Source organism: Podarcis liolepis, assembly GCF_965112155.1.
Source record: "Podarcis liolepis genome assembly, chromosome: 9".
Taxonomy (NCBI): domain Eukaryota; kingdom Metazoa; phylum Chordata; class Lepidosauria; order Squamata; family Lacertidae; genus Podarcis; species Podarcis liolepis.
The window spans coordinates 41,651,156-41,676,743 of record NC_139564.1 but is presented as its reverse complement, the minus strand read 5'-3'; the positions used below and the strand labels follow the sequence as shown (position 1 = coordinate 41,676,743).

General features: G+C 40.9%; 1 protein-coding gene across 1 annotated transcript; it reads left to right on the top strand.

Moving 5' to 3' along the window:
* The first annotated feature begins 1,674 nt into the window (after positions 1–1,674).
* GASK1B (golgi associated kinase 1B) lies at positions 1,675–23,054 on the top strand. Its single transcript, XM_083520066.1, has 5 exons — positions 1,675–2,238; positions 3,087–4,427; positions 15,890–16,104; positions 19,228–19,454; positions 20,014–23,054. The coding sequence occupies exons 2-5, from the start codon at positions 3,458–3,460 to the stop codon at positions 20,219–20,221; spliced, it is 1,620 nt and encodes a 539-aa protein (XP_083376192.1). The 5' UTR covers positions 1,675–2,238; positions 3,087–3,457; the 3' UTR covers positions 20,222–23,054.
* The last annotated feature ends 2,534 nt before the right edge of the window (positions 23,055–25,588 follow it).

Here is a 25,588-nt window from a genome sequence, read left to right as displayed (position 1 = left end):
AATATATTAAAATACTGTAATACATCAAACATTAAAAGTTTCCCTAAGCAGGGCTGCCTTCAGATGTCTTCTAAAAGTCTGGTAGTTGTTGTTCTTTTTGACATCTGGTGGGAGGGCGTTCCACAGGGCAGGCGCCACTACTGAGAAGGCCCTCTGCCTGGTTCCCTGTAACCTCACTTCTTGCAGGGAGGGAACCACCAGAAGGCCCTCGGAGCTGGACCTAAGTGTCCGGGTAGAATGATGGGGGTGGAGATGCTCCTTCAGATATACTGGACCGAGGCCATTTAGGGCTTTAAAGGCCAGCACCAACACTTTGAATTGTGCTCGGAAATGAATCTAGTTCAAGTTTGCCTTTTAAAAAAGCAAACTAGTTTAGTTCAAGTTGACCCAAATGAACCTTTTCATAAAAAGTCTGTCCTCCATCATCTTCCCCATCATTCAGAATGGAACAAGCTGAAGTTTACAGCCCAAAATAAAATCAGAGGCCACATACTTGTAATTAGATGCCTGGCATACAGAATGTCAACTGGTGAAGCTTTCTCATCATTGTATTTCCATACTTGAAAAGGCTTGCCCTGTTTAATTTGTGACAGCCATACAGCTGTTAAAAAGGCACAAGGCATTTTTTTCTTCGTTCAACGGAATGAATTCATTCCAAGCCTGGCCTAAAACAAACTTGAGTACAAAAGCACCCACTAAAATATCAGTAGCTTATATATTGTTTGCATTTTCATTAAAACAGAAAATTGCAGCAGAGGCTGATCATAATGCAATCAGGTTGAATTTTGTACATGGGGGAAGCTTATGGGATTTGTCAGGAGTGAATTTCTCCACTTAGGTGAGAAGAGTACCAGGACTTTGGCTCCTCCGTATGCCTCTTGTCATCGACATTTTAAAGCAGCCTCCAGAGCATCTTTCACCAGGAAAGAAAATACTTTGTCAAGCAGGGAGGAATATTAAAAATATGCTAAGAAGATTAATGCAAGGTTGTTAATACACCTCACCAGTTCGCTATCATTAATCCTGTCAGTTTGAAGAATTTTATTTTATGTCTTCAGTCAGGTTTTCTTCATAGAGACCAACAGTCTAGTTTAACTGCCAAGGTGCCTCAGAGCACAACTAGAGGGCTGTTCAGATAGCACCCCCCAGTTCTGTTCAGTTTATTATTATTATTTAATATATGTATATATATATATAAACACACACACACACACCACCCTTTATCAAAAGATCCCAGGGCTGTGTACAACATTATGGAGCATCAGTAATAAAAAGGCTATGACATGGTGGGTGGGCTCCTTCTCTGGGCCTCAGCAACTTACAGGACTCTCCTCAAACAGGTTGTTGTTGTTTTAACCCACAGATGGGGAACCTATAGCCCCGCATGCATTGCTAGACTACAACTCCCATCATCCCTGACACTTATCCCTGCTTGGCTTGGGCTGATGGAGTCTAACAACACTTGGACAGCTGCTGTTACCCCATCTTTGGCTTAATCCCTTAGTGCCCAACTTCAAAGTTAGGTTGGATTGAATTGAACTGAACATATATTGTTCCCTTGTGACCCTCACTACCACCTCCCTCTTGCCTCTTTCTGTCTTACGCGTTTTTGATTACAGTCTTCTTGGGGCATTGATGGCCCAATAAAATGAATGAATCACAGCTAGCCTCACTCAGTTCAGTGGAAATGACTGCCTAGTTTGATGTGCAGAGGTGCGCTGCTGTAAATTGTCAAGACTTCCCAGATGTTTCTTCTCATTAAAGAGGCTTGGTATTTCTTAACTGTTTTTTGCACTAGGGGGCTCCCAGGAGTTAGAAAGAAACAGACAGAAGGCTGTTCTTTTTGGAAACAAGACATCACACTGGGGTTTTCCAATGCAGAATTTAAAATAGCTTAAAAAATAATGACGAAAAGTTCATGTAAGTGTGTAGCAGTTATCTGGAAACAACCGCCCTGTACAGTCAGAGCATTCTGAAGGTCTGTAGAGTTTGCAGTGAAATCTCCAAAACATGAGCTGTAGAGTCATGTATGACTTGTGTGTTCCAGGACTTTGAACACAGAAATACAGGTTTGGATAACTTGAAAGCTTGCTCCCTATTTTGTGACAGCTTGGATGGTCCTAAGAAAGATACTGCCGAACTGTGGATTTTTAAATTCTTTTTTGCATGGACCAGCACAGTTTCTTTTGTGTTTTTAAAAGAAGTTTTACTAGACAAAGACTGAGACAAGCTGTGTAGGTAAGATGCTTTTTCAAAATAATGAACTTATCATAATTGAACATAAGTGATTTCTTGTTCCACTGCAGGGTGTGTGTCTGCTTGTGTAATAAAGTTCACAGACTTGTACACATTTGTTTATTATCAGTATAACTGTTGCTCTTGGACTTGTGTCTGTGTGTGTACACAAACATAAAGGCTTGCGAGCACTCACACCAATCTGCTGCAACAAGGAACAGCTTACAATTGTTATTCGCAGTAGCATAGTTTTGTGAATACATCCAGACCATTTTTGGAGACACAGCTTATGTATGCAATTAATAGCAATGTACCTTTAACGCAGGGCCAGGAAGCATTTTAATAGTTGGCGGGTATGTTTAGCTCAAGTTAGGCCTAAGAGAATTATAAAATAATGTAAGCATGCCTGATTGGGGTAGGGTAGGGCAGCTACTGCAATATCTGAGCATAATTATAGGAGGCAAAAATGGTTTTATAAAACATCTTCCCTATCATTAGCATGGGAAGAGGAAACTCTGATTTCACTGACTCATGGAAAGATGTCTCCTTTTCACAATTGTTATTACATGTTCAGTTATCGTAGATAATAAATTCATTTTGTGCTGTGTTTGGAAGGGTATTTTCATGGGTTTCTATTAATTTGATCGACATAATATGGGACATTTTAATATCTTTTTTCCTTTCTGTGTGCATATATTATATACCCATATATATATATATATATATATATATATATATATATATATATTCCTTAGCTGTAGCTTTAAAATATAAAGATTTACATGGGTTTAAAAATAACTCCACGAATGATGATGACTATAAAATGGTATTTATAATTCTCTCCTCTATAGCTCTGTGCCAGCCCAGAAGGGACTCCCAGACTTTTCCTACTGTGACTCAGTTAACTGTGTTTACACAGCCGACTCCATTCATTCTCTGAAACAAACTCACACCCTCTGTGGTGGCAGATAAGATTTTAACAGCTTGTTGGGACAGCCTGTCAGATTAATTACAACTGAACATTCACATTCCTTGGGCATTTCCAGTGTGTGTGTGTTTGTGTGTGTACACCACACACACACACACACACACACACACGAAGAGCTGGAAAAAGAGGAGAAGAAATCCGATAATTTAGAAGGCATGCATCATCACCATCATCATCCTAGCAGGCAACCAGTGAATTCCTAAGCTACATTCATCATGTTGATTCATTGGAGAAATGAGCTTCCTGGATCAGACATGCCAAATTTTAAACTGGTTCATTTGCTCTCTGTGTGCACCCCAGTTGCTAAGACTCTGGAGTGGCAGGTGCCCAAGGACCAGAAGGAATTTGTTGTTGGGCATAGCCTTTGTGATATATCTGGGGTTCCTTGTCAGCCAAGTAGGTCACATTGTCCCACAGCACAGAATGAGACCCCTGAAAGCAAATTCCCAGAACCTCCAAGATGCTGCGCAGACTCTTTCCCTCGAAATCCCATTGGATGACACCTTGTTGCTTTCTGATCTGGAAAGACCCCAGATGGGAACAAATGATACTTCAGCACTGCCCAATGTGGTGTATATCACCCTGCGGTCCAAGCGCAGCAAACCTGCCAACATCCGAGGCACCGTGAAACCCAAGCGAAGGAAGAAACAAACAGTACCTTTGCACCATGAAAATAAGGACCCATTGGTTGTCGCTGGCCAGGAGAAGAGCTTAATCCAAAAGCCACTTCATGGGACTAATAATTCTATGAATAAGAGGAGACCAGGAGCAGTCCCAGAGAGAGCAAGGGAGCACCAGGAGAAGTTCAAAGAGAAAGAAACACCCAAGAAAGACAAGAGACGTTGGAGACCTCTGGTAAGAGGAGCAAATGTTCAGCCCAGTGCTCTGGAGAGCAATATCAGGATGTACAGCGAAAGCCCACCATCTTGGCTGAGCAAAGATGATATCTTAAGTATGCGTCATCTGGCGGATTCCAAAATAGAGAATATACAAGAGGCACCTTCTCAGTATGGAGTACTTCTGGTACTTGAGGGGGCTGCTATGGTTAACAGGTCAGCCAAAGGAGGTGTTTGCAGCCAAGGGCACTGTGGCCTCATGAAGAGACCTCTTGACATGAGTGAAGTGTTTGCCTTCCATTTGGACAGGATCCTTGGGCTGAACCGGACCTTGCCTACAGTAAGCAGGAAATCAGAATTTGTACAAGGTAATTGGTTTACATAATGGATAGGAACCCAGGGCATTCCTACCCCCACCCCCGGCCCAACTATTGGGCATGTGTGTTCAATAACCAGAAATAAATGCAGTAGAAATACCCTGAAGAGTAGAGTCAAAAGATAAACAGAAAATCCTTCAGATAAGCGAAAAAATGATTTCAGGTTTCCAGATAAACTTTCGCTCTTTGGAATGTATAAATATTCCAGGTATCAGCATGTATATAAAATGTGGGGGGGGGGGAGACTCCAATTTTTGCTTGGTAATTAATGTAAAGCAGAGGGGGTGAGTATTTTTATTTAGATTCATTATCCATAGTTAATATAAAACTTGCAGAAAGTGATGAGAAGGGAAAATTGATAGTGTGGCAGAGCTTTGAAATTGTCATCAGATATAGCAAACCACATCAGGGTTTTGGACAGGAGGCCTTGATTGGATTTTGGTTTTTTATACTAGAAAACTTTATGAGCCAAAGATAGTGTCCCTGATGGAGCTGTGCAATATCTGTTCACTTCTGTGGGCAAACTTGTGGATTTAATGGAAGATGTGAAACAGCAGTGCCTGGTGGTTTGTGCCCAGAGTTTAATTTAAGAAACATCAGGCAGTTCTTCAGACTGATTAAGGTGAACTGTGGGGCCCTTAATATGATAAAAGCTAGATTTCTTCCAACACCACTGGTTATCACAGATGCATAGCACCGACATTTTCTGTCACAGGCAGACTAGAGGACAATCAGCCATTATCTAGTCTCGATTCCTACTATCAATGTGAAAAGAAAAAGGGGGTGGGGGGGGAGAGTAGCAAAGTCCCCAAAATTCAAACAATGAAAAAATATAACGATGACTTTGCTTTTAATTCTTTTTTTATTTCTCAGTGTGCCAAGGGAAGATTTGCTGAATATTTTAGGCATTGAACTTCAAGACTGCTTATATTAGGCGAATCTGGAAATGAAATGAAAATAAGACCAAAATAAAACCATCTTGGTATATGTGTCTCATAGGCCACAGTTGCACTAAACTATGGCTCGGGCAGAAGTTTCAGACAGAATAATGTAATATAGCACAGTACTGTAGTGATAGCTGGAAAAGGTAGCACTGCATTTTAATGAATCAGTTCTAAAACAGGCTTGCTATTTATGTTCTAATTTTGACCTAGAGCAATCGTTACTTTATTTTATACAAAGTCTGTTACCAGCATTAAAAGATGAGTAAAGGAAAAATAAAATGAAAATTCACTGGCAGCAGGCTGCAGAAAGCAGATAAAATAACAGTCTCTGGTTTATCTACATTTTGTAAGCTTTCCCAGTGGCAGACCCTACGAGAGTGTCAATAGATTTCTCGGAGCAGCGATGTGCTTTCTTTGCTTGCTTGCAAGAGATATTCGGGTTAGCAGAGCATAGAAGGCACATTATGCATATGTTATTTTTAGTGAGAGCTTTTACTGCTGCAGAGCTTTCAAAAGGAATGAGGTAATCCATTTTAGGGATCCTGGACAGTGTGATCACACAGATGATTGACTGCAGGCCCCTTGTGGACAGCTCTTAGCCTAACGTTAGGAAGCGTTGCTTTCAGTCTGCATTATTATTCTAGATTGTCAGACTGAATTTCTCTTTCTTTTTCCCTTTCTCATTCTCGTGTTCTGTCCTTGGTGATGTTCCAGACATGAAGAGCTGTTGTTATGCAATGAGTAGGAGGAAGTGAATAGCCAGTTTTCATTTTGGTTATTTCACGACAAACAGTTTCTTAGCTACAGATGAGATCAGAATGCGGAACAGCCACAGCTCACCACTTCCCCCAGAAATGTTCTAGATTTGAAGCATCCCCTTTTAACCATCAATAGTTACTGTGGACTTTATCTACGCAACACAAGTCCCACTCAAATGAATGGGAGTTCTTCCAATGATCTCTAATGCGCCTTGTATTGGAGAATCTTTTGTGGTGAAGTGGAAATAGACTATTGTTATTTTGGGGTCAGAGCTAAACCTGGGCCACAATCCTGTACTCACTTAGCCTGGCGCTAAGCCTCACTGAACTCAATCGGATTTCTTTCTGAGTATGCGTAGGATTGAGCTGTCAATTAGCTTTATTCACCAAGCTCTCTTGGACCCCCACATCTCTGTGATAGAAAAGCAGTATATACAAAACCCCCCACAAATGAGTACATATAAATCAAGAAAATCAAACACATGAGATAATCAATAAATTCTCATTTGGACTCTTCAGTTCTCTCTTATTCAGCAAATGTATTTCCAGGTGAGGTTACAGAAACATTTGTACCCAGTGACTTTCTCTGTCTGTTGAAATCCAGCTTTGGGGTTGACATCTCCACGCGATGCCTCCGTTTCAGCCTGCCTCAGCACCAATGTGATATATAAAGACAAATTTGCTGCCATGTTAACATCTCACAAAATAAGCTCCTCAAAGCTGTCATTCATTTGGTGGAAGCCTTTTTTCAGAGATGCACTTAGGAAGCTCATATAAAGCAACTTTCGCTTGCATCCCCCCTTGCTCCCCCCTTACCCCGCTCCTGCCTGAAGTCCTTTTCGCATTTGACAGGCTAACAAAATGCACTCTGTTTGCAGTTGCCCAAATGAATTGTGAACCTTTCTAAATCAAGAGAATTAATTCACATTGTTCTGTGACACGTCTGCATTATTAGAAGGGAAAGCTGACTCCTGACAACTTCCCCCCCTAAGATTCATTACTGTTGACAGATCAAAATTTATAAAGGCATGGGGGCTGCAAGAGAGGGAAGCCTCCCATAGTTCTGACTTGCAAAGCAAACAAACCATAATTCGTAATGTCAGTTGCAAACTTGCTGCTTTTGTCCCTGAGCTGAATGAAGGCCCTTCATCCCAAGGGGGGTGGGGCAGTGGAGGAGGATGAACAAATAGGTATGTATTAAGGGAGACAAACTTGCAGCAAGTGCATAGATCCAATTCCTCAGCCATCTGTGTTTGCTGAGCCTGGATTGTGAGCAGTGGCAAAGATAAGAATAAAGGTTTCTAATATATGTATACTTTGGGTGGAATAGGTCCAGGAGTCAAAGATCTGTTTGGGGCTTTATTTGGTTGGTTGGTTGGTTGGCTGCCCCCAAATCTCTACGTTTTAAAAGAAGAGAGTGCATGTTTGTTATAAAAATGTCCAAACCTTAGAGGAACATGGTTCTCTGGATCTCAGCCTGAGGAAATATGAAAGCAGGAGTTTTTATATATTATATATTTTCTTTTATCTTGCTGCTTCCTCACAGCAACCTGTGGGTGCTGGATTAGGTTGAGAGACAGGGGCTGTCCTGAGGTTACCTAAGGAGTGTCAAACTGAGTAGAAGTCTGAACCTGCTTCTCCCTGGGTCTACTCCAGCACCCAGGTTTGATGCTTTTACTTAGCAGAGCCACTCATTCATAAGGAAGGAAAAGATTCCACTCTAAAGGAGGGCTTTCTATTAATGGTGAAATGAATAATCAGGGAAATGATGGATGTGTGGGGAGAACTATGGGGTGTGTGTAAATGTGAGGGAAGCCATCCTGAGGGCCACTTGGGCGGAAAAGTGGAATTAACATGGGGGAATTAAAAGCAAATAATAAAATAAGCTGTACGACAGGAATGTCAAGGCACAAAAGATTCCGGACATGCAGAGTATTTTATTATTTATAGCTCTATGTTCTGCAACATGGACTTGATTTGGCAAAGGTCTCTTTATCCACCAACAGAGCAAGTCACTGAAATGGTGAAGACACAGGTTTCTTTGGCGGTGTTGAAACACAAATGTTGTCAGGAAAAAAAGCTGGTGGCAAGAGTTGGGAATAGCTAATAGCTTGGATCCAAGGGAATTACAAGCAAGTTCCTCTTCCTCTGCAGTACCCCGTGGCCCTATTCCTGAATTCCATTCCTTAATAATTGGGAACTTTGGGGGGACAGTATGGGATGTAGCACTTCATGGGGTAGGGGGAGTGGCAGAAATTGAGTGCCACCATTAATGAGTAGAAGAGCCATCCACTTGTTCAACAGCAGGTTTTGCTCCAATCTGTGATTATTTTCAGATTGGAAGGTATTAACTATGGCAGTCTTCACTGCCACACTAGATCCTCTTGCCTTGTGATCCTCTCTAGTCAAATGCGCTGTGCAGGGTTTTGAACCTGTGAAGAGAGTTGGCTGTAGGGATGTTCACACATTACACTTGACAAATGTACTATCTAAATGTACTACTATTATGTGCCTACTAGTTTAGCTGTACTCATGGACAGTTATCCACCCATTAATGTTCAACGACTCTCCAGTCTGCGTACATAGCAACTGAGCTCTGCAAATCACCACGTGTACCTTCTGTCACACAAACACTTGTATGTGTGTAGAATCAGCTTGCATCTGTGTTCACCGTAACATGTGAACAAGCCCTGTTGGACAAGAGCTAACAAAACATCTTAAGCTCTCTTAGAAACATTGCCTCTGTTCACGTCCTCTGCAGACGAGTGAGAAGCAGAACTTTAACCCTTGCTGTTGCTGGCAAAAGTACCACAGCAATGCTGGCTAAGGAACGAGCTCATATTCAGAGTTGCCTTCATCTGAAATATACTTAGTATGAAAGAGCATCTGACTGACTTTTAGCCTCATTGTGTTTGCTCACTCCGTAATTGGTCTTGTACCAACAGAGGCTGGGAACTTGGCCCAGACAGAAGGGGAAGCTCCATTGATTCCATTTACCATGTTACTCTAGCGATCGCCACATGCTGATAAGCATAGTCAGAGTGCCGCCTTTAAAAAAAGAAGCAGCAGCCAGCAAGCAACGTGTTGACGATGCTGTCCCCCCCCACTTAAAATTGGACGTCATCATTATGATTAATGTTTGGGCAAAGGACAAGGAGAAAACCTGTCCTTGCTGAAATATTCAGTTTTATTGCATGCCCTGGATCAGATTTAACTGCATTTGTTCACAGCTTGCTTTCATATCCTGATATTTAACATACGATAATTACCAGGGGCCAAAGGAATAATAATAATAATAATAATAATAATAATAATAATAATAATAATAATAATAATTTATTTATACTCCACCCATCTGGCTGGGCTTCCCCAGCCACTCTGGGCGGCTTCCAAAAAAATATTAAAATACTATAATACATCAAACATTAGGAAGGAAGATTGAGGTAGATGTGTTGTTGTTTTTTCAAGTGCTGTAATACTGTGTGTACTATTCTGGTCACTTTACCTCAAAGAGGATGTTGTAGAACTGGAAAAGGTTCAAAAGAGAGGAACCAAAGTGATCAAGGGACTGGAACCACTCTCTGAGGGATGGTTACAACAGGGGTAACCAACCTGGCACTCTCTAGAAGCTATCGGAGACAGTCTCTCCTCATCCCTGACCAGTGATCATGCAGGCTGGGAATCCAACAATATCTGGAGACTCCCACCTTGGCTTCTACTGGGTCACAGCACATGTTTGTTGGTTTTTAGTTCAGAAAAAAAGATGAGTAAGGAAAGAAAATGATAGAAGTGTGGAAGTTGCGCATGGTGTAGAGAAAATGGATAGGGAGACGTTTTCCCTCCCTCTTCCACAATACTAGACCCTGAGGGCATGCAGTGAAGCTGAACGTTGGAAGATTCAGGACAGACAAGAAACAGTACTGCTTCACACTCCACACAGCTACACAATGGAATTTGCATCCATAAGATGTAATGATGGCATGGTTTAAAAATGTATTGGACAAATCAGTGGAGGACAGGGCTATCAGTGACTACTAGCCACAATGGTTATGTTCTCCCTCCACTATGAGAGGCATTATGTTTCTGAATGCCAATTGCTGGGAGTCACAAGTGGAGAGAATGCTATTGCACTCAGCCCTCCTTGCAAGCTGCCCTTAGGCATCTGGTTGGCCACTGGGTGACTAGGATACGGAATTATATGGGCTTTTGACCTGATCCAGCAAGGCTCTTCTTATATTCTTATATTTGTGTACCCCACAGAAGAAGCTATAGGTCATATCGGTAATTATTTTTCCCCTCCTGCATGTCTTGGGCTGGCCCTGCTAGCTTTGTATTGTGACAAGGGATGGGTGAATCTGTCAATTTCAGTATTTCTCAGTTTCTCAGTTTCCCACTCCATATTTCTACATCAGTTTGTGATTTATTTATTTTTTAAAAAACTAAGCCTGCATGAAAATTCATCAGTATTTTGATGTGATTTTCTCCCAATATACAGTGCACATCTTTGTGTGCAATTTTGCCTAATCTACAAAAGTTTGCAAAAAAAAAAAAAATCACCTTATATAGTGCATATTTGAATGCCGTTTTTCATGAATACATACTTTTGGTATGCATACTTAACCCTGGCATTTGCATTTTGTACATATTTCTTGGCACGAGAATTGCATTGCAAAATTCAGAGACAGTATGTGTTGATTTCCAAAGATGGCTGTTTCAGTTTGCATATTGATTTGAAAGTGTGGATGACGTAGGTTCATCTATAAATGCAAATGGAATTGAATCTCTCTCCCATCCCAAATTGTGAGCTGCTAGGATTTTGATAAACCTTCACAATACATGAATTGTGAATGAGCTGTGCTTAGTTTGGTGGGTCTTAATATTGTGCAGGTCTGGGTTACAATATTACTCCTCCTTAAATTGGAAAACCTGCTTCGTGCGACAGATTTCCCATGCCCTTTGTTTGTTAGTCTGAACTACATAGAATTTCCCCTTTCCAACTCCAGAATATGCAGCCAACATCCTGTGATTCACATTTGCCATGCAAGTGGTATTACACTCTGCAGTAACTAGAGAAGTCAATATGGCACCCTTGATTCATGCCCCCATCTTTACTTGCATAGACTTGCAGGTCTAGGATTGATATCCTGGGAGACGGTTGTCTGTATCAGTGACTGTTTCTCAGCTGCAATTTTTTTTAATGTGTCCAGATGCAAGGGAAGGCAGGGGTCTACTATAACAGAAGAAATAATTTTTGAATGTATGGCTAGCTACACAAAAGGCTACAGTTTACGTCGTTCCCTGCCTGCGAACTTAACGGGATGTGAGGCATACTGTCATGGTTTCACAATGGAAATGTCTATGGCAGCAACTCTGGGGTTTTAGCAAGGGCTTTTCGGTTCCTCTTGCCTTTTTACTTTGCTTAGGCCACTCCAAAAATCTTACTGATGCGTTGCCATCCTTTACAAGTGCATGCATGGACCTCTGAAAGCAACTTTAGTTCTGAATCCTTTGGAGGTTTTATAGTCTGTGGCTTAATAAGTCTTGTGTTTGAAGAACCAGGTGACTGAACCTGCAGAAGAGAACATGGCTTTAAGGGAAAAGCCTTTAAGGGAATTAAAGCCTTTAAGGGAAAAGAGCCAGGCAAGAGTTCTCCAAGGTGATTTTTTCATGTTCTGACTATGTAGCAGAATGTAACAAAACTGCAATTCTTACATTAGGAAATCTGGAGGATACATTAGTGTAGGCGAGGCACTAAGTTGCTATGGAGATGGAAACCAAGTTAGGTAAAAATAGCTGGTATGTCAGCAATACTGTGTTTATCACCAAGCTAGTGATTCTGCATTGCGCTCTCTCCCTCTCCCTCTCCCTCTCCCTCCCCCTCCCCTCCTTCTCTCCCCTCCTTCTCTCCATAGTTTTATTTCTTGCTCAACTACTTACAGGACATGAGTTAGATCATCTGTTGTGCAGATGGTCCCAGCTTCACTCCCTGACATCGGGTAGGGATGAGAAATCCTATGTCTCACTGTGTGAGTCACTGCTAGTTGGTGTAGACAATACTGAACTAGATGGACCAGTGACTGACTCAGTATAAGGCAGCTTCTTCCTATGTTCCTATGACCTCTGTGTGATCCATATGCTGCATGGTTTTTCTAATGGAAATGGAGAGTCAAAATGGTGGGATGATGGGAGGTTGGGTAGAGGTTCCAGGTTCAGTGCAGAACAAGCATTCCCATGGCTGCTGCAATAGCTTTTCCTACCCAATCCTGGGGCATCTCAAAACAGCAGGCCACAGAGTTGCCATTTCCTTTTCATTCCCCACCTACAGTGTGGCTGGATGCTAATGGAGTCTGCTTGCTGGGAGGACCGGTATATGTGTGTGGGAGCTTAATGCCTTCTGCTTCTAGCTCAAGGTTTATATTATATAAGCTGAGGCTAAATAAAATAGATGACATTCTTTGAGGTGAGAGACATGGCCTTTCAGTCACACTGGCTGGTAAATCTGCTATGTGAGCTGTTGGGTCATTTAGCTAAACATTTATATTTGCTGTTTCTACTGAGGGGATTCCTTGTTCACTCGAGGGATCCTTTAATGTAGCTGTGACTTAGGACCCCTCCAGGCAGGCATTTTATTTTGAGAGTCTTCTTCAACTTGCTCTTGACACAATAATAGTGAAATAATGGTGGATTTATTCTGCTTTCATTTGCAATTCTTCCCCAATGCTGCCTCATTATTGCTGCCCAGAGGAACTGTAGTGCAATGAAAGCAGGACAAAAAAAACACACAAATATTTTGTGTATAAAATGTTATGGGGTGCTTAGTAGGAAGTTGCAGGATATGCACTGATAGGAGATGAAACAGTGTGGCTACACCAAAACTTTTGCAGAATTGAAAGCAGCAGTACATATGACTACCCTGGTAACATCATGAGCACAAAGAATCATGGATGTACAATAAGAACACCTGGCAGAACTCTTAATCAGTAGAAAATGTATTGCAGTATGGCTAAAGATTTCCATTAGGATGGGCTGCAGAAGAAATTATTTTTCTGTTCATTTTATTCACATTATAATGTGACACTCAATGTCTTCCAGCTTTGCCCCTCCTGTATTTCCTTGGACAAGGTTTATTTGTTTCAGTTGAGTCTGTTTTGGTGGAGCACATTGCAGATAGCACTGTTTGGGATGATTGATGTTTGCTAGGTCTGTTTCCTGTGAATCACACACATTTCCGCTGATTCACCTTAGCTGCATTTTGTTCTTTCCAAATGGCAAGTTTTCACATTTGTTCAAGACAAAACTTTTGTCTCTCTGTCTCTCTCTCTTCTATCCCCCTTCCCCATCATGAGCCCATGGGAGGAAGCAAGTAAAAAGAAAAACAGGAAGGGCTTCACGTGAGGAATGTGCTTTTGTAAAGCAAGACTGGGTCAATGTACAGAGGAGAGGAATAAGAAAGACATGTGCTTCTCTGATTTGCAGGGAGAAAAACACCCCATGATCTGTGACTATAGACATACTGGCTGGTTTGGCTAGAAAGTGGGGGAGGAGACGGGGATGTAGTTTGATCACTAGACAGAGCAAGCCCTTCCTCACCACCCTCCTTTAATCTCCTCATTCCAAATGCCCATTCATATACCTGATGTGACCCAGCTGGGGAAAAACGCTGGGGAGGGGAAAGCTGTAGGTTATGACTGGGGGGAAAGGGAAAGGTGTGATATAAATGTAATAATGAAAATAAACCAACAGAAATCTGTGCCGTGGCTGAACCACTTTGGAAAGATGGTGTGAGCTAATATGAGATAATTCTCTTCTACACATACAAATCCTCCCTGAAAACTGGAGAGAAGCTTCCAGCCTAGCCTCCTCCCACACACCTAGGCTTGTTTGTGTAGGGAAATGTTTTTCACAGGGAGTATTCTCTGTTCTGATCATATATAGATTGGAAGTTGGTGGACAAGACTCATTTTAACAGTGAAATGGGAGAGAGGTTTGCTGATGCTTTCCTTCTCTCACAGCTTGACTACCCACAGTCATTTGCTCCAAATGCTTTTCTTCCTTTCCATAGCAGAAGTAGGCAGGAAAGAGAGAGACAAATGCCTGGAGAATGAGACTGAGAGAATCTAAGGTAAAGTGGGGTTGGGCAGCAGGGAAGGAAGGCTCAGTGTCCCTCTCCTGCACATTTCTTTTATGTTTGTGATGCCATTTACTCCTGTGTGGCTGGGCCCACCACCACCACACTTCCAGTTCACAATAGTAAGAAAATGCAAACATGGTGTGGCGGGCATCCAGTTCCAACTGGGACCACAGTGGGGGCAACAGGTTTAATCCCCCCTCTCCCCACATCACAGCTCCAATCCAGCTTGAGGCTTTCCTAGCTGGCTTATTGCTTTAAGACAAAACTGTTATATTGGACCAAATTTATCCATTGTGCTCTCAGGGTTCCATCCTCATGTGGGAAGTTGGAAAGGTATAATCAAGTTAAGTTTCTTTCAGGAAGGTCAGATTAGGCATGGTCAAGGCTGGTCAAATCTAGTTGGGCAAGGTACCAGCCAGCAAGAATCAGGACCCTGGACAGCTCCTAATGGGCCTTGCTAACTGAGCTATGAAAGATGTTGCTCCAACAGGGCACCATCTGAAGCCAGCTGTTTTCCTTAAAGGGCCTTTGCCTGATGTTGTATCCTTTGACTTTTGCGTGGTGTGTGTCCTAGACTCTAGGAAACAGAGGAACTGTTCAATATGGTTTCCTGAGTCCAAGGAAAGAGGTAGGGGCCATATCCTTTGGTTGGGAGGGCATGGGAGAAGCAGGTCCTGCCCTGGGAAAAGTGGATTGAACCTCATCCTCATCTGAACACTGTCAGGGATCATGTCACAAACTATGTCCAGTCTGGCCCTTGAATTCTGTGGGAGGGGGAAAGCAGACACCCACCACTTCATGTTTAGTCTGATCTTGAGAACTAGGCATAGTCACCTCTGCTTCCAAATGCAGAGCTAAGCAGATTTTAAAACATACCGTACGCTTTCAAATGTGTTCTGTGTAACGTATGCACCATGCACCAAGAATGCATGAAAGCACTCTGTGCCATGTGCTAAGAGTTGCCTAGCTTTTATCTTGGATAGCCTGAACAATCTCATTGTAGGTTTACCTTTGGGAGTGATTCAGCCACATATATTTTATACATCCTGTCTCTCTTAAGACATTGTAGTTACAAAATCATACATCGCTAAACAGGAAAAAAATCCCAAAGTGGTAAAGATGAGGCTATAAATCTATTTGTTATAAGATGGAATTCATGGCTTGCTCATGCATATATCATTTAATGACGACGCTCTCATAAACGAATATTGCTTTGTTGAAATTGAATGTGCTACAGAGATTTACATCAGCTGCTGATCTGTCAAACCACTTCTAATCTATTTAATATATCTTCTCATAGAGATGGATTGTTTTAAGTGGTTTGTAGCATAAAGTCAGCAGTTATTCTCAGACAATGATGATAATTATAATGTCCAGGGTTCTTCCTTTCCTGTGGTGGCTTCCTTTATACGTGGAGTATGACCACATTAACCAAAGGAAGTCAACTCATTGCTGATTCCTTATTCATCCTACCACATCTTTAGAATACCTCTTAAAAAAAACATGTGTGGAAAACTACTGTGATTTTAGGAAATGCCTACAGAATGATCAAGGGTTGAAAAATGCAAATCTTAAGTACAATTAATGGCTTTGTTTGGTCTTTTTATTTTTTCTCATTAGATGATCAACCATGTCCTATTATTCTCTGGGATACCTCCTTGGCTCAAACCGATAATGAGACACACTCATCATTGAAGCTAACATGGGGAGCTTACAAGCAACAATTAAAGCAAAAGTGTTGGCAAAATGGCAAAGTACCCAAAACAGAGTGGGGATGTACAGATATCCATCACTATGAGTGGTCCAAGATGGCACTACTTGATTTTCTTTTACAGGTAAGGCAAATGGACTTATTGCCAGTATACAGGATTAATTATAGCAACACAGTTTATTGAATAAACTATTTATATAAAAAATGAGAGTGGTGAGGGAGCCACATTTGAAACCTCTGCAATGCAAAGGTGTTACAGAAATTAGAATTCAAAACAAAGTATGATAGAGAATTCTTACCCAGGGGGCAAATGGTTGACATGTCCTAGCCCTTCCATTATAACTCACTTACTTTAGTAAATTCTGGTCCATTTGTGTCAAGGCTTTACACTTAAGAACTGCAAAGTCCTTGTGTTCCTGACTAGGGCGGAAGTAGCAATGTTAGGTCACAGGCTTGGCAATTCAAGTACATCATTATGAAACTGTCTAGAGCTTGAAATTCTCAGAGTTTTACCATGATCCACAAAGGATCTCCTTCCCTGCCCCTGATCAAATAATGACCATGTAGGGGAGTCACCTTATTCATCTCATTCATCTAAGTTCTTACAAGGTAAGATTCCTCACTTTGTAAGCCCAGAACAGGAGGCTGTTTATGGATGAACAGTTTTATACACAACTGTATGGGAAAATGAAAGCAACCACAAGAACAAGCTAAAGGGTGGAGTCATAGCTCCAACCCATATAATGGGAGGCAATGTTTAATTCTATCATTACCTATTGCTACAAGGAAAATCATGAAATAGGCCTGGTTAGGTATCCTTAAATAAATATACTATCCAGAGCATGTGATGCTGGCAACAAGGCACTATTAGAGTTCTGTTTCTATACATGCAGCTTTCAGTCATTCCATTGGTGCAAATCCAGGAGAAGGTTCTGGTTGTCTGTAACTTCTAGTTACATGTATAAATTGTCCTTTGATTTCTAAAATAATTCAGCTTTCTGCACACTTGTAAATTGCAGAAATCATTGAGTTGCCGGTTTTCATAATGGCACGTAGGTAGTACATACAGTATTTACGTGTAATTCATATGCAAACACTATAGGTATGGCTATTACAGGACATTGATTTCTAAACTAAAAATAGATTGTCACGTCTAATGTCTCTCAGTATATCCCTGAGTATGTCATGCTTGGCACCCAATTGAAAGTCACGGTATTTATTGTACGGATACTAAACATAGCAACAGCCATACAGGAATAGCATAGAGACTGTAGCAGTCTCAATGTGTTCATGTGGAACCATTAATATTTCTCTCTCAGTAATGGAGTATATAGTAAATGGTCTTCTCTCTAGGGAACCGCATTTAAGCCACATTAACTTTGAAATTTAGGGGCCTGTAGCGTAAACACTGCAGCTTAGCAAAAAGCATGGCACCATTATCATTATTCAGAAATAGTAGCTGGAGTGTGTTGGTAAACTGAAGCAGTCATAGCAAGGTGAAAGGACACAGAATATGGATTTATGTTTGGGGAAGAGCACATGCTGAGTTTACCACACTGAAATTTAAGGAAGCGAATGCTGGAAGAAAGACCTGCTCCCTGCTGCAAGGCCCATTTCCACCTGGCTTAGGGGGCAGAGCCCAGACTCACTTTGAAGAGTTAAAAGAGGCTCCTAGGAGGCCACTGGGACATTGCTGGAAGAACTCTTGGGTTGGGGCAACTGGCTAAAATGTTTTAAACTGTTCTAATTTTGGTTCCTCTGTTTTATTTTTGTTGGGTTAGTGTTGGTTAAATGTTTAGTTGGGGTTGGCGGTTATTATAATTTGGGAATAACTGTAAACTGTTTATTGTTGTTGTTCGTTTCTATTGATTTATTGGTTTGTTTGTTGCTTGTGTGACAAGGGACGCGGGTGGCGCTGTGGGTTAAACCACAGGGCCTAGGACTTGCCGATCGGAAGGTTGGCGGTTTGAATCCCCGCGACGGAGTGAGCTCCCGTTGCTCGGTCCCTGCTCCTGCCAACCCAGCAGTTCGAAAGCACGTCAAAGTGCAAGTAGATAAATAGGTACCACTCCAGTGGGAAGGTAAACGCCGTTTCCGTGTGCTGCTCTGGTTTGCCAGAAGCGGCTTAGTCATGCTGGCCACATGACCCGGAAGATGTATGCCGGCTCCCTTGGCCAATAAAGCGAGATGAGCGCCACAACCCCAGAGTCGGCCATGACAGGACCTAATGGTCAGGGGTACCTTTACCTTTACCTTGTTGCTTGTGTAGGATATTTTGTTTTTAAATGTTTGATGTTTTGTTGTGTTTTTATATATATTGTAAGCCACCCAGAGTGGCTGGGGAAACCCAGCCAGATGGGCGAGATATAAATTATTATTTTATTATTAATAATAATTCAGAGGAAATTAATGACACAAGTAGTGCAACATTTCAGAATGGTAAATTGCTATTTGGTCAGATAGTACTGCTACTATTAATGCTCCACAACTTGCAACATGATCTAGTCTCCCTTTGTATCCTCCTCACTCTCTTCCCACATACCCTTGTGCATGGGAGCTGATTGCCACTGACCTCTTCCCCTTTGATTGACATTCCAGGCATACGCAAATGGGCAGCTCTTTGGACGAGAGTGTTGCAAGCATTCAACTGTACCTAAGTGGCTGGATTGGGCCCAAACAAACATATCCTTGCCAAGAAGGAATGATAATAACAAACATGAACATGCCAAAAATTGTACATGTAGAAGCAATCATGCTGAGTATGGAATATATAGGTATCCTGTAGACCACATGCCATATATTATAAGAGCTGAGCGAAACATATTTCAGGAAACTTTTCTTTTTTGCAGGCCATATGCATGTGTGCTGGGAATATGAGTGTCACAACTCTAGGTAGTTGTCAAGTGCAAGTTTCCTATACATTTGTATATGCCTGTCTTGTCTTCAAATGTTAATAACGTTCTGGGAATGCTAGGGTCTATTTTTTTCTGTAACATGTGAAACAGCTCCTCTACAGAGTCAGAGAAATGGTACATGTAACTGACTCTTCTCAGGCCTGGAAAGCAACTCTCCAGGGAGTCAGGGAGTAGCAGCTCTGTATGAATTAAGGATTTTAATTTACGGTATTTCTAAAGCTGATGAACAGTTATGATGCCTCATGTTCACATGTGCTTTGGTGGCATCCCATACACCTGGTAGATGTTTTCATATGATTGCATCTTGATGATTTACCTGAATTCATTCTCAGATCTACCATCGCTTGGACAAGAACTGCTGTGGGTTCAAACCACGCAAAGAAGATTCCTGTGTCCAGAAAGGATTGAACCTGAATTGTGATGACCAGGATAACATTGATTTGACACACATTATCCAGAGAAAAGATGATCCAAGGCATTTGGTCTTTATAGATAATAAAGGTTACTTTGACAGAAGTGAAGAAAATCTGGATTTCAAAATATTACAAGGCATAAATGAGTAAGTTCTATAATATACCAGCAATGTGTATAGGGTGGGGAGCTTCCTGGCCAGCCAAAGGCTGAATGCAGATCTCCAGGCCTCTCTGTCTGGCCATACATTGGCATCAAGCAACACGGCTGGGGAGCTGTAAGAACACTGGGGTTACGTTTAGTGATGTGGACTCTATGCATTATCCCTTTCCATGTGGATAATTGTGGGCTCTTGACCTTGATGTCTCTCACTACACTATGATTAATCACTGCCCTTTCCTCTTCATGCCTACCTTCCTATATACAAAGCATATTATACGTAGATCTCACAAATATTGCTCATTGCTGTTCCTGTTCCAGCTCTGCTTCTTGAATCTTCAAGCCTTTCACTGGTCTCACCACTCTTGCTACCCGCTTTTTGCTTCTCATTTGACATACTTGTTTTGGGGAGGACTGAATTCACCTTGCCTCTTTTACATTTACTACAAGTGAAATAATGATGTATAAAAATAGGAAAGGCTTAAATCACTGACAAAAAAGCGTTCCTGTGAAATTTGATCAGAGGTGACTTGTTTGTTTACTTGCAGGTTCCCTGAATCGGCAGTCTCCGTGCTGAAAAGTCAGCGTTTGCGAGAGAAGATTCTACAGTCTTTGTTCCTTGACAGAATTTTTTGGGAAAGCCAAGGTGGTCGTCAAGGGATTGATAAATTAATTGATGTGATTGAACAGAGGGCCAAAATTCTTCTTACTTACATTAATGCTCATGGGGCAAAAGTACTGCCAATGAATGAATGAAGGCTCAGTCCTGTGCACACTTACATGGGAATAAGAAACACTGCACACAGCAGGACTTACTTCTAAGTAAACACACATAAGATTGTGCTGAATGGGGGAATGAGAAAAAAAACTAGTTCTAATGAAAGGGTCACAGAGTTTCATTAAATAAGAAACTCAGACAGGCACACCTGATGTGAAACTTGTTGACAATACTTTTAATTTATAAAGCACACATGAACAAATGTTCAAACATTTTTTAAATAGGTATTTTCTAAAGGAGCCTGAGATGTAAGCATCTGAAATCACTTGCTTTATAAACCATACATATATCTATTTTTGTTTCTACTATGGACACCAATAATATATGGCAGAAGTTTCACCATTTATTTGATTTCAATAGATGTTGCTCATTTTAGGGGAAAAAACATCTTAGACTACTTATTTCAATGGGACTGCTCTAAAAAAAGTGGTTTTTAGGATTGCTGCAGACTAGCTTCAGAAAAACATTTATAGAAGGATTTTTTCTGTTTCTTTCTAACAAAAATAGCAGACACAAAAATGTGTCAAGTATTGTTTAGTAAAAAGACCAAATTCAGTGTTCTTGGAATTAGGAGTATGATATTTTATATTTAGTTTTTTAAAAAATAAGGAAATATGTTATCCATTGAACTAAGCAGATGTTTCATGGTTATGTTTCATACTTGCTTTTGAGGTTCTTTTTAGAACTTGTCTACAATCTCTATCATTGTTCAAAAATTCTGCAGAGAACCGTCTACCTTTGTTTAGCTGTTTAATCAATGAAATCAGGTTTTCAGTATGTAAAATACTGGCAATTGTAATTTTAGTTCTTGAGAATTCTATGATATCGTAAAACATGACTTTGAAGACATTCCTTCCAGTTAATATATTTTTAAGAATACTGATAAAACCATAATTAAAAGGGACATGAATATCGGTATTGTCACTAGTATGGAAGCTTGACATAAAGCATTGTGTTCTGGTTTTTCAATCTCATTGTAAGCATATAGGCTTTGAACTCATGATGGGATGGAGGCAAATGCACCTCTAGTATCCTGGAGATAGAGTCTGCCTCAAGAGTCTTTAGTATTTGTATAGCTTCATAGTGACCAGCTGCATTGTCCTGTGTCTCACCAAAGAATCCTGAAATGTATAGTTTGATGAGTGTGTTTTAGAGTATAGATTAACCAACCTAAGTCTCTGGGTCATAGGTTTCAGGTCGTACAGAATCTCATTCTTAGGTGGTTGCCCTTTATTCATTCAGGTGCAAATGACAGAAGGGCTTGGCTGAAACTGCATCAACGGAAAGCATAAAACCAACCTCACCCCACAGGCCACAACACCACTGCAATATAAGTTCTCAAAGTAGCTTTCCCCCTGTTGTTTTTTGTATGAGAGATTGCAATCACTCCTGTATCTAATTATACACACGCATGATGGCGGCATGCTGAATGTAAATGATTGAATAGCTCATATTATGATGGCCTGTGTTTGTCCCTGAAAGAAAACCACCCTTTTTTTGTATCCATAAATCTAGCCCTGTGTTTTGTGTGCCAGTTTCCCCAACTGTGGCTTGTTCTAAACAAGCACTCGCCACAGGCATTTACATGCTATTACATTTTTTTCCCCTGCTCACCTTAACTGCTGGGGCAAGGGTGACAGCTAAATTAAGCAGCAGGCTTTTATTCCAGCCTGGGAAACGGGACAAAATGAACTAAGAAACCAAGCTTTCCCAGGCAAACACGGAGCAGCATACACTTGCTTCAGTCACTTATTTTGTAAGAATCTGTATCAGGCTACTTTCCATTTATGGGCACATGGGATCAGACATATTTTCACATTCCAGACTAGTCTGAAGCAATGGGAGTAGCAAGGAATCCAAGCTCTTTTGTGTGGGAGAAATATTCAAGAAAAATATTGGGTGAAATGCCAACTTTTAAACAACTCTGGATATTTTCATAATTATAAAATCTAGGGATGTTTGCTGGCTGTTCTCACGCTAAGGAATCCCCTGCTTTCTCTTGCTGCAAATGATAAAACAGGTCTGTTCAGATCCCCATTGCAGTGCCCACTTATTTACAAAACTGTGTTTATTGTTGTTGTTTTTTACATTCAGGAGAAATGCTCCAATTTGGAGCTCAGCATTACACACACGAAACACCCCCCCAATCTTTCCCTTCCAGTTTAATAGAGACTTGTGAATAAATTCTTTTTGCACACTTGGTGCTAGGAGTCTTTGCATATACTGGAGAGATGGGTGTTCATTCCCCCATGCTCACAAACAGTTTACCCAAGGAGACAAGGCTTGATAAGAAATAGTCCCTTCTTATGTCTGAACTGGCAGACACCAGAAATTATAATCAGACTCTGAACTTTCTGGGACTTATCTTTGTGGTCAACATGGAACCTGACCTTGAATGTGCACTGTCCTTTTAAAACACATTGTATTAGACCATCAGTATAATGAAATTTTAATGAAACTCTTGCTGGCAAACATTACTGTAAAAGATGAAGTGTATTGAGAGCAGGCAACTCTATCTAGAAGAAAGCATGTATAGAAATTAAATAATGAAAGTAAAAACCAAGCAAACATGTATTTGAAATATTAGCAAGACACACTAGAATATTAATACAGAGTAATGTGGATTGTGTTGTTGGTAACAACTTTGCAGTTGATTCCATCTATGTTTGTGCTTTGAATTTATGTATATTTTTGCAGCATTAGCATATTTCACTTGCACTGCTGATGTTAAATATACTTTTGGTTTTATAAGAGGATTTAAAAAAATGTCTCTGCTGTTGTCTTCGTAAAAAACAACAACTAAAAACAGTATTTCACAGCTTTATAAATATTGGATGCTTTGAAGTAATTATATTAACTCTATTGAAAAGCACAGGTCGCTAATTTATTTTTAAACTTGAATAAGCTTAGCTTAGAAAAACAACCCAAGATAGATTATGAAACCTTGTTTGATGGAAATATTTTTAGTTGTTTATTCATTTGACTTGTAATGGTTGCCAATATCTTGCCTTTAAATATATCCTCTGGGTTTTTCTGTGCTTGCTCTTCCAAACATATTTAGGTTCAAAGCTAATCTTGTGTGTTTGAGGTGGAAAGCAATGGCAATAACTTCAAACAACATATGATGCTCAAAATCATGTCATACTTCTGGGAATGTACCACTTAAGAATGCAGGTGGAGAACAGGGCTTACGCGCACATGAAGGGGCATAGCTGGACAAGTTATTTTGGCACCCAAGGGTGGGAGGGAAATCCCAGAAACACCTCTTCCCCTCCCTAGCAGTAATAATACAACAATATTTTCTTCCATTTCATGACACCCAGAATCAGCTGCCCAAGATGGCTACCTTCTTCTGCCTAATGGTAGGGCCAGCACTGGCCAGAAGGCCACTTGTTTAAATGCTTTCCTAGGTAAATAAAAAGTGCATTGGCTAGGCCAGAACGTGTTTTCAATATGCCAGGGTTTTTTCTTCTTGAAAAATATGCTAGTTTTCTGACCTGAATAAGTCTGAGAATACACCACGTTGGCTCTCAGACTTCACTCGGGCCTCCTTTATCCCCCCACAACTGGCCAGCCACCAGGATAAATGAAGAATGATCTTCCCCTAAAGGACAACATCTGCTATGAGCAGCTGTGTAACTGAAGAGTGTAAGCCTCTTGTGTCCACTTTCCTTGAAGAGCCAAGGACATCATATGAAACAGAGTGCTGCTAAAGGAGTGGTGTGGTCCCCTCCTCTTTCCTTACTAAATGAACCTGCACTGTTTTATGAAAACAGATCTTGACTGGATTGTAACAATACCATGTGTTTTGAATCAGAACCCCTCCCAAAGCTAGTGGCATTTCTACTGTAGTTATGGATTTGCACACCAGCCATCTAGGCTTGGGATAGGGGATGGGGAGAAATTTGATTCAGTCTTCTTCTTCTTCTTCTTCTTCTTCTTCTTCTTCTTCTTCTTCTTCTTCTTCTTCCCCACTCAATGTGGCTTACAGATAAAAATAACAACTAAAAACATAGAAGAAAAACAATAATTAAAGGTAAAGGTACCCCTGACCATTAGGTCCGGTCGCGGATGACTCTGGGGTTGCAGCGCTCATCTTGCTCTATAGGCTGAGGGAGCTGGCGTTTGTCCAAAGACAGCTTCCGGGTTATGTGGCCAGCATGACTAAACCGCTTCTGGCGAACCAGAGCAGTGCATGGAAATGCCGTTTACCTTTCCACTGGAGCGGTACCTCTTTATCTACTTGCATTTTGATGTGCTTTTGAACTGCTAGGTTGGCAGGAGCAGGGACCGAGCAACGGGAGCTCACCCCATCACAGGGATTTGAACTGCCAACCTTCTGATTGCCAAGTCCTAGGCTCTGTAGTTTAACCCACAGTGCCAGCCCTTTGGTGGTGATTTTAGAAAAGGGTAAATTCTTGCTCTTTAGCACCAATACATTAAATGAGGATTTAATCTCAGTCTGGTCTATGATTTGATCCAGAAGTCTCTTAAATTGTTAAAACTTCATGAAGGGCATCTTATTTGCTTTGAAGCACATGGAGAAGACAAAGAAGTCCAGGTTCTAAGAATTGTGGTACTCAGAGCTGTGGCTACCCAAATTCTCTCTTATAAATCTGGAATGACTGACCTGTAGCTTGAATGCCACAGGTATATCAGAAGTTACAACAGGGACATGAAAAATGTAATATATATTTTGGAAAGTTGTTTGTTCACTATAAATTTGGACACCTCTTCAGCTTGTAACCAACTTTTTGCATACAGATCCTGAGTTCAAGGAGCAGGTTTTCCACAAGGTTTGGATATAATTGGACAGCATTTTGAATCAAAATGGCACACTGAACCTTTCAAAACTGCACTGATGTTAATCACGGATTTCAAAACTGCAATGGTTGTTTTTTAAATTAGAATTCCCAAGTAACATTAAGGCTGCCAGTAAATCAATAATCTGGGGGAAGGAAACATCCTTGGGAAAATATACATTTGGAGTAGATAAAATAATAAGTAATACAACAAAACACAGCACCCTTTTGGCTTATTCCCCAGTGCTTTTCAAGTCAGATATATGCACAAATTATACCTCTACAAAACTGATAAAAAAGGATTTTCCTCCCACAGAAAAATCTATATTAAAGCAGCTCTAAATTGCAGACTTTCTGGAAGGAAAAAACCCCTGTTTGCCAACAGATCTTTAGTTCCACTTTATAGAACAGCTGCCTGTATTTCAGCATGGAATAAGAGAGTGATGTTTTGGTTTTTTTTAACAGAAAGGGAAACATGACAAAATGAAGGCAGCTGTTACTTTCCACAACGTGCCAACATTTTTCTTTTTTTATGCCTTTGTG

What these genes read in the sequence shown, in the direction of transcription:
- GASK1B (XM_083520066.1), top strand. Translation starts at nt 3,458, where the DNA reads ATGAGCTTCCTGGATCAGACATGCCAAATTTTAAACTGGTTCATTTGC. An exon ending in TACTTGATTTTCTTTTACAG is followed by an intron (nt 16,105 to 19,227) that starts GTAAGGCAAATG and finishes ATTCATTCTCAG; the next exon opens with ATCTACCATCGCTTGGACAA. An exon ending in ATATTACAAGGCATAAATGA is followed by an intron (nt 19,455 to 20,013) that starts GTAAGTTCTATA and finishes GTTTACTTGCAG; the next exon opens with GTTCCCTGAATCGGCAGTCT.